Source organism: Nicotiana tabacum, chromosome 12 (genome assembly GCF_000715075.1).
Source record: "Nicotiana tabacum cultivar K326 chromosome 12, ASM71507v2, whole genome shotgun sequence".
NCBI lineage: Eukaryota > Viridiplantae > Streptophyta > Magnoliopsida > Solanales > Solanaceae > Nicotiana > Nicotiana tabacum.
This window is the reverse complement of record NC_134091.1, coordinates 41,800,585-41,809,438: the sequence shown is the minus strand read 5'-3', so window position 1 is coordinate 41,809,438 and position 8,854 is coordinate 41,800,585. Positions and strand designations below refer to the sequence as shown.

The following is an 8,854-nucleotide window of genomic DNA, read 5'->3' as shown; positions in this document are numbered from 1 at the left end:
TAAAAATTTAGAAATAACTCGGCATGAATATTTTAATTTATATTTAATGATAAACTTTTATAGTCACTCAAATGTTATGGTGCGTCTACGATCACAAGTTTCAAAAGTCTTCATTTTCTACTTTCTTAAATGTTATATCCAGTCAAACTACGTAATATAAATTAAAATAGATGGACAATATTTATCTAATTCTTTAAAGCTATATACTCATTAATATGGTTACACGCGTAAAGTGCGTACTCTAAGACTAGTATAATATAGATATAGATATAAATACGGAAGAATTGATGATGATACGATGATAGGTTTACAATTTTTTGATTCTTTTTATTTGAAATTGCCCGTATATCTTCTTTACATTAAATTTCTCATAACTTATCCTGATTATATAAGATCACGGATATTATATACAGAATTATGACATGAAAAGAAATACTCCATATCCTACTCAACTTAGGAAGTTATATGCGGGTTATTATGTAAGTCATAAACATACCAAGTGCAAAAAAAGATAAAAGAAGAATAAAAGGATATCCTAATCCGACTAGTTTTCGATCTCGGTTTTTGATACATCTATATATACCCTTCTCTACCCACGCCTAAGGACACCATCTCAAACACGTAATCTTCCTTTCTTTGTTCTGCATAGTATTTTCTTTGATCAATATCTTCATGGCTGGTGGAAACTTTATCCCCGGCGGTGGCGGAGACAATCCAGATGAGTATCCAGGGAAGCTAACATTGTACGTAGCCATGACTTGTATCATGGCAGCCATGGGAGGGTTGATCTTTGGCTACGACATTGGAATTTCAGGTGGAGTTATCCTTTTCTCAAACGCTTCTTCATGTCTGTTTACCAAAAAGAGGCTTTGAACACCTCGACCAACCAATACTGTAAGTTCGACAGCCAGTTGTTGACCCTTTTCACGTCTTCTCTCTACGTGGCTGCCCTGTTTGCGTCCATTGTTGCTTCTCATGTTAGTAAAAAACGTGGCAGAAAAGTTACTATGGCCCTTGGAGGTCTCTTTTTCTTGATAGGCGCCGTCCTCAACGCTGCTGCTATCCATATTAGTATGCTCATCTTGGGTCGTATTCTTTTGGGGATTGGTGTAGGATTTGCTAATCAATCTGTCCCTATTTATTTGTCAGAAGTTGCTCCCTACAAATACAGAGGGACTTTCAACGTGTTATTCCAAATGGCCATCACCATTGGGATTCTGATAGCGAATTTGGTCAACTTTGGAACTAGCAAAATGTCTGGCGGTTGGGGTTGGAGGGTTAGCTTAGGAGGTGCAGCCGTGCCAGCACTAGTCATCCTGGTTTCCTCAATGTTTCTCTCTGATAGTCCGAGTTCGTTGATAGACAGGGGAATGAAAGAGGAGGCAGAACAATTGTTGAAAAAGATAAGAGGAGTTGATAATGTGAATGCTGAATTTAATGACCTTGTTATGGCGAGTGAAGCATCCAAGAAAGTAGAAAGGCCATGGAATAATCTTTTATTCGTCCGAAAGTATAGACCGCAGTTGGTTTTGTCAATTCTGATACCATCACTCCAGCAGCTTACGGGAATTAACGTGGTCATGTTCTATGCTCCAGTACTTTTCCAAACATTAGGGTTTAAGAGTAACGCTTCGCTTATGTCAGCTGCTATCACTGGCGGTGTCAACGTGGGTGCAACTTTTATTTCAGTCTTTTGTACGGATAAGTTTGGGAGGAGAATACTCTTTTTCTGGGGTGGCATCTTCATGTATATATTCCAAACAGCAGTGGCAGCTCTTATTGGGGCAAAATTCGGAACAACAGGGAATGCAGCAGATTTGCCACTTTGGTTTGCAGCTTTAGTGGTTGTCTGCATCTGTGTATTCGTTGCTAACTTTGCATATTCATGGGGTCCTTTAGGATGGTTGGTTCCGAGTGAGATTTCTCCATTGGAAGTTCGATCTGCAGCACAATGTGTTACTGTCTCCATGAACATGTTTTTCACTTTCGGAGTTGCACAAATTTTCTTGAAGATGCTATGTGGGATGAAGTTTGGTCTATTTATCTTCTTTGCGGTCTTTGTGTTAATAATGACTGTGTTTGTCTACTTGTACGTGCCCGAAACAAAGAATATACCAATTGAAGAGATGTCTCAAGTTTGGAGAGAGCATTGGTACTGGAACAAGTTCGTGGATGATGCAGAACCAAAGCCACAAGGGAATGGCTTAAAGCCCGCAAAGGAGATAGTCTAAAGTAGGATTGGCACAATGATGAAAATAGTTCATCTGTATAGTTTTAAGTTTTACTGTTTTCTATCTTTACTTTCTTTTAATGTTTTGGAATATTTGGGTGTTCTTAGACTTTGTTGTTTTTCCATAGTAGTATTGTTTTTCTTTCTCAGTTCAATATATTCTTGTTTTCAGTATCTTATCAATCTTTTTTCAACTTTTTTTTATGATATATGTGCAAGAGTGTTTATAGATAGTAGAAGAAGATTCAAAAGTGCACCTTAGGATAAAAGAAAAAGAATTGCGATCTTACATTTAACAAGCTTCTTTTATGCATCATATTTGTCATCTAAAACGACCAATAAAGTATCCATGATTACCAATAAAGTATCCATGATTTTAGGAAAGGCACATCAATCTCCAAATCAAGTTTGTCTTACACATAATCATGTTTTTCATGTATAATGTAATTCTAAATCTCGCAAAATCCTATTATTTTGGAAGTTATCAACCAATTGAAGTTTGGTTTTCTTAGATATCTATATGTACCCTTCTCTACACCCCCCACGCCTAAGGACACCAGCTCAACAGTTTATTTTCTCTTCAGTCCTCTTCTCTGTTTCTTGTTATGGATATTTCCTTTTGATAGTCTGCTGATCAATTCATGTTAGTAAAATGACTTTGTGTTAATAATGACTTTGTTTGCACGTCGCGAACATACCAATTGAAGAGATGCTCAAGTTTGGAGAGATAAAGCATCGTCTGAGCTTAGATTACTGGTTTTTTAAAGCATCGTTGTTTTCTTTTTCCTTTTTAGTGTTTCGAAACTTTTGGTCTGGTGTGCTCTTTTTTTTTTTTTCTTCTCTTTGGCTTTGTTACCACTTATTCTTTTATATTGCACTGGTTTTCTTCTATGTATTCTTGTTTTCACTATCGTATCTGTCTTCTTCATTTTTTAAATGAAAAGTAGAGTGGTAGAAGAAGACTTGAATATCTAAGATAACCACTAATATCCCTGATTTGCATTGAGGATCGCTGGCAATAGATTGACAAAGATTCTTAGTAACAAATCAGAATACTCATAAATGGTAACAAGAGTTACACATTAAAGAATGTATTTCATTAAATTTGAGCGATCCAGCATTCTTACTAGCAATAAAGATCTACAGTAGTTTTGGTAGTAAAAAAACAGATAATGCCTTAAAGCGATGATTACTGGTAATGTACTCCAGTATTTTGGTACATAAATCGTTTTGCTCCAGTATGGGAGGTCAGTAATGCTCAATGCTGAGTTCAACAGGATCTAACAAACCAAAGAGGCATTGGTATTTTACAGGATTTCATGTACTCCCAAACAATAAGTTGCATGTATCTGGCCACAAAATACAATCCAGATACATATGGACATCAACTAAGTTCACATTCAATCCACACTAATTTAAACATCCCGGAACCGAATTGCCTGAATGCTTAGCCAAATAATTTCACGATGATCATAAACTGTTGCAGCTAAGAAAAGAAGATTCCAGCAATGACAATGAGCAGAAGATCAGTAAGGCCGTCACCAAAGCATCGATATTGAAATATTTGATACAATCACGCATCTTAGTTCTCTTTCATTGAAATCAAGTATAGAGTGCACAAAACAACTGACCAAGGTCAGTTGCAAATAAAAGCTAAATTCTTGGTCAGACCTCTTATTATTCAGAAGCAGCCTCTTGGATGTCTGGTACAACTACACGTTTAAGGATAAGAAAATTTATGTTCAAGGGTAGCAGGAGATCAACAAGGTGCAAAAGGAAAATAAGTCTTGAAGAAAATTTCATTTTTTAAATGAAGTTTCTGATGTCCAGAGACTTCACACTTGGCATCTCCTCATCCTTGAACTCCTCCCTGCAAGTACAAAGGATGCAAAGTCAAAATCCGGAGAAGACAGACTAACCCAATATCCATGTGGTCTAAGAGAATGAGCAATCAAAGCCCTTTATTACCTCTTCTTCTGAGTTTCCATTGCTTCAAGAACATCCTTTTTCAGTTCTTCTAATTGTGCCTTTGCAATCTTCAGCTCCAACTGTTCTTCGTATTTTGGCAGATCTTCTTTACGAATGCCAAGCCTAAATAACGCAAATTCAAAAGACAATAGTGAGGATCAAATACCTATGTAAACTCCGAATCATATATCATCTGAATCACAATAACCCGTACTACAATATGGAAGTTGACCACAGCTTTTGGTCAGAGCAAAGGAAAATAACCCCCCCCCACCAAAAAAAAGTCAAGTCAACAAATGGCTGAGCAAAATTGTTAGGAAGCTGGTTTCAGTCATTTACATAACGAGTGACCAACTGCTATTCAAGGGTAGACAATCAAAAATTGAAGCACTTGCAAGTAGAATCAATTAAGCTCTGCATACGGAAGCTTACTTCTGGTTGATCTTATCAAACTCAGCTGTAAGAAGAGCTATTCCCTTTTTGTCATTCCTCATTAGTGGCTTTTTGATTTCTTTCTCAACTTTATCCAGTGCTGCCATCTGCATATCCTCTATACCTTGCTCATCGATAAGGCCCCTCCTGCCCAAAGAATACATGAAAAAGAAAGGGGGGTGAAGAAATGCTGATACACCTGCCTAGAGGAAAAATCAAATGCCTCGGTCACTTAGGAATGATGATTTCGACATTAGGAATCAAGTTCCCATTTCAGAATTAATTGTAGGATACAAAAAAATATCTGTGGAAATCAATCACTTGTATGAAAGATAACTGAAAGCATACTATATTTATCTATTATTGATAAGGAAGCATACCACCTTTTTCTAAAATACCAAAAGCATGCCAACAAAATAACTTGCATAACTCGTTAAATATTCTAACTAGAAGGTAAAACATAAGCATGAAAATGCATACTTGACACGCATCTCCTTCAGTTTCAATAAATAAGTCCGAGCATCTGGAATTTCATGAGTTTCTACTTCAATGTTGAACTTAATTATTTGAGACTCTGATAAGAGATTAGCCCTGCAAACATGGGAAAACACAGTATTAATAATTGATCATAAGAATTTATGGAAATTAATCAAATAATACAGCATGCAAGTCTATAAATAAAAATATATACTGTTTGGCCATGCAAATAAAACTAGAGGTTTTGTACCACCAGGTGTGACTTATGATTCTTAATGAACTAAATGTATAAAATGGTTCATTCCAAAAACAATTTTTGGGATGCCAAACAATATAAATAAGGACGGACATACAGATTATACATGGTCTTTCTCCAGAAAGCATCTTGATGTAATGGCATGGTGACCAGAACTAAATTTAGGATAAGCCGGACTTTCAAATGCATAGCAGTGTTATCAAAAGTGCGCTTAAGCCCTGAAGCGAGGCTCAAAACATGTTGAATGTTTTGCCTCGCTTGTGGGCGCTTCAGTATTGTCATCGAGGCTCTAAGACATACTTTTCCTTGCCAATGAGTGTAATCTTGAAGAGGCGACACTAAACAATTGATACTTCACTTTATCGTAAATTTACTTCAATTTCTTTGTACATATATTTGGCATTCATACTTATAAATATTTGTCTTGGATACATATTTGTAGTTTATATCCATTTGTGCCTTTCTTCATTAAAGCTCACGCTTTATTTGCGCTTTGCACTTAGAGCCTCAACAAACCTTAGAGCTTTTTTTGCGTTTTTCGCCTTTGATAACACTGATGCATAGCCCAGTAGTACATTTAATATGCTTGCAGGTGAGGCTGAATCATTAAGAGTCGGGGGTGGTGGGGAAGGGAGATATAACAAGAAGTGCTAGTATCTTAAAGGATTCTGAATTATGAATCACATGCTATCACAATTTAAGTCAGTCTCCAAGTGTTGAACTGCTGCTCTGGTATTTACAAAATGAAAAAAAAAAAATCATAAGCAGAAGTTAGATATCTTACTTTTGTCTTACAGAGTTCATGACTTTGGCATACTCAGATACAGCAGCAGGATCTTCTGGATCTATGGTGATCTTCTCCTTTCGTAGGACACCAATTGCTGTCTCAAGCTTGTTCTTAACCTCATAAAAGATGTCCTTCAACACCTCTTCATATCCACACAAAAAGTCAGTGTAACAGCAATGCAACATAACCAGATTCAAACCACGTTGTAATAGTACAACCCAATTTGAAGGCCAGAAAAAATCCAGCATACCATTTCCAAGACAGACAGAATTATTAGGTCAGTGACAAGACTCTAACAAGGCACTTGTGATCAAGGCCTAACAAGAAAAACATTATAGCACTTAGACGCTAATCTATTTGGGATTTTCTGGCACAAGATTGCCATAGTCAGTCGAAATAAAGAAGTCACTATGAAATAGTTGTAAGTCACCCTCTAGAACACCAGAACATAAGCATAAATGCAGATTAAGATAAGTTATCTGAAAGCATACACCCTATCATTGGAGAGACAAGTGAACCAGGCACCAGGAGCAAACTCAAACTCTATATTTGTCTTGAAAACACCAGTGTCAAAGTTTCTTATGAGTATATTATCTCCAAATTGGTTCACCCTAACACAAATGATAATATCTTGTGCCTTCCTGTGAAGACATTAAACAGTAATGTCTATGCCAACTGGGAATCCATCACCTATCTAGAGCATAAGTTAAACTACTGAAATACAAAGGATGCAACAGATGGAATGGCTCGCATGCATTTAATAAAGAGGAAAAGCCAGAGGCTTATTAGAAAAGTGAAGGACTATTTTATGCATAAAAAGGATGGTGTTGGCTGCAGTACTCACTCAGAAAGAAAAAATAAGAGCAGAAGCATTCATATATAGCCTGTCAGCCATAATTCCGTCCTTCTTTTAGTCTTGTTTAGGCTAAAACATTGAAGTTACACAAAACAAAATAACATAATCACCGCATAAGGAGAAGGCTGCAAATAATTTTTTAATTATTTCTTCAGAGTTAATAATACAGATCTTCTGATACACAGACAAGATAAATGAAAAACAGAAAGTGGTATTCATATAAAAAAGGCTTTAAAGTGCTTCAACACATTTGTAGTATTAAAAAAGTGAAAAGGAAATGTCAGCAAACAGAAACACAGTAATCAAGTTTCAATAAAGAACATCCTGAAATACTTACGATCGCCCTTCAGTGCAGTGGGAGCAGCAGCTCCTTTGGCAAAGGAACGAACTAGAATTGTATGCTCAGGGCGAAGGACAACCTGACCAGCGCATAACTGCAAAACCAGATTTATTAATAAGAGTAGACATTTCAACCAAGTACAAACTGCACCAGCACATCCAATCACATATACATCCCACATTTTACCACAAATTCTGCTTCAGACCTAGATGCATCCTAACAGCTCAAAGACACTGGCAAAGTCCATGTAGCCTAAATTACTCAACAGTTAAATGACCACATACAGTACCAGCCACTTCCTAAGTGGCATGCTATTCAATAAAACAAATACATTGGCAACGACAGGAAAGCCAAAGTCAAGTCCCAAGTGATAATTGACGGAAAGAATCATACAAGGATAGCACAATGCACAAAGCATCTTGCATTCACGCAGGTCTAGGAAGGGCCGCACCCCAAGGGGTTGTGACGTAAGCAGCCTAACCTGATGCAAGCATGATTCCACGGCTCGAAACTGCAAACTACATGGAGATAACTTTACTTGTTGCTCCAAAGAGTAGAAAAGACGCGAGGAAAACCAAAAAAAATAGATAATTTCAGGCCAAATTTATTTCCCAAAGCAAAAAAGGGCAGCAATTATCAACCAACAAACGACAATTCTTTTAAACCGGGATCATTCAATCAATCACACGTCTATCTTAAGCAGGCAAATACAATCCCTATGGAGCCTTAAAATGTACCTAATCCTAAACTCAAAACAACACATCATTTCTCTGTCTTTTCAGACACCAATAAAAGAAACCCTAGCTCAATCACTTTCACAAGTATCAAGTCGACTACATTTCATGTGCAAAATGCATATCTCACTAAAACAAAACTAAATTCAGTTCAATTAGCATTCAAATCAACTACGACGCATGATTATAAGCACAACAAAAAAGAACATAAAATTTAAGCCGCAGTTAGATCAAAGAAATCATAAAACTCAAACATTTTCCGCATAAAAAATTTAGAGATTAGATTAGATCGATTTGTACCTGGCGAGTGGATCTGGAAAGCAAACGAGAAGCGAGAGCCATATGATGAAATTACGGCTTTTGTCGATGAAATTCCAAACAGAAGCAGTGGGTCTCTATCAGAGTGTTCAAAAACTCTGTGTTGGGTTGGGGTGGGTGGCCTTTTGATCTTGACCTAGTACTGCTGCTGCATTTCAGGTTTCGAGGGGACGAGGCTAACGCTTCTATTACGACGACGTTTTCCACTCCGTCTTTTATGGGAATATTGTTTTTCCCCCTCGATACTTTTTGTCTTTGTTTCAGATTTGCACCTCAACTTTTAATCCTTTCATTTTTTATCATTACTAGGAGTAGTTTTTATTATCCTGATATAAAAAAGATTAATGTTGCCAAAGTGATTTTCATCCTAGTAGAGTAATATCGTAAGCTATAGTATTAGGTGGGCTATAGTATTAGTTGGCGTATGATGTGGGCTTACTCACATGGTCCCGAGCG

At 36.9% G+C, this 8,854-nt stretch overlaps 1 protein-coding gene and 1 pseudogene across 1 annotated transcript; one reads left to right on the top strand and one right to left on the bottom strand.

The window, feature by feature from the left end:
- The first annotated feature begins 506 nt into the window (after positions 1 to 506).
- LOC142167417 (sugar transport protein 12-like) lies at positions 507 to 2,365 on the top strand (annotated as a pseudogene).
- A 1,420-nt stretch (positions 2,366 to 3,785) lies between these two features.
- Positions 3,786 to 8,587, bottom strand: LOC107776369 (putative ATP synthase 24 kDa subunit, mitochondrial). Its single transcript, XM_016596261.2, has 7 exons — positions 8,381 to 8,587; positions 7,344 to 7,440; positions 6,148 to 6,292; positions 5,111 to 5,221; positions 4,631 to 4,777; positions 4,199 to 4,321; positions 3,786 to 4,100 (listed from the first exon to the last, which is right to left on the bottom strand). Exons 1-7 carry the CDS (start codon positions 8,420 to 8,422, stop codon positions 4,037 to 4,039), a joined length of 729 nt encoding a protein of 242 aa, XP_016451747.1. The 5' UTR covers positions 8,423 to 8,587; the 3' UTR covers positions 3,786 to 4,036.
- Between the last annotated feature and the right edge of the window lie 267 nt (positions 8,588 to 8,854).

Excerpts from the sequence above, each read along its gene's own strand:
- LOC107776369 (XM_016596261.2), bottom strand. The coding sequence starts at position 8,422 with ATGGCTCTCGCTTCTCGTTTGCTTTCCAGATCCACTCGCCAG. Across the intron at positions 4,322-4,630 it reads TTTGATAAGATCAACCAGAA|GCTTGGCATTCGTAAAGAAG; the intron begins GTAAGCTTCCGT and ends TGCGTTATTTAG. Across the intron at positions 4,101-4,198 it reads ATGGAAACTCAGAAGAAGAG|GGAGGAGTTCAAGGATGAGG; the intron begins GTAATAAAGGGC and ends TTGTACTTGCAG.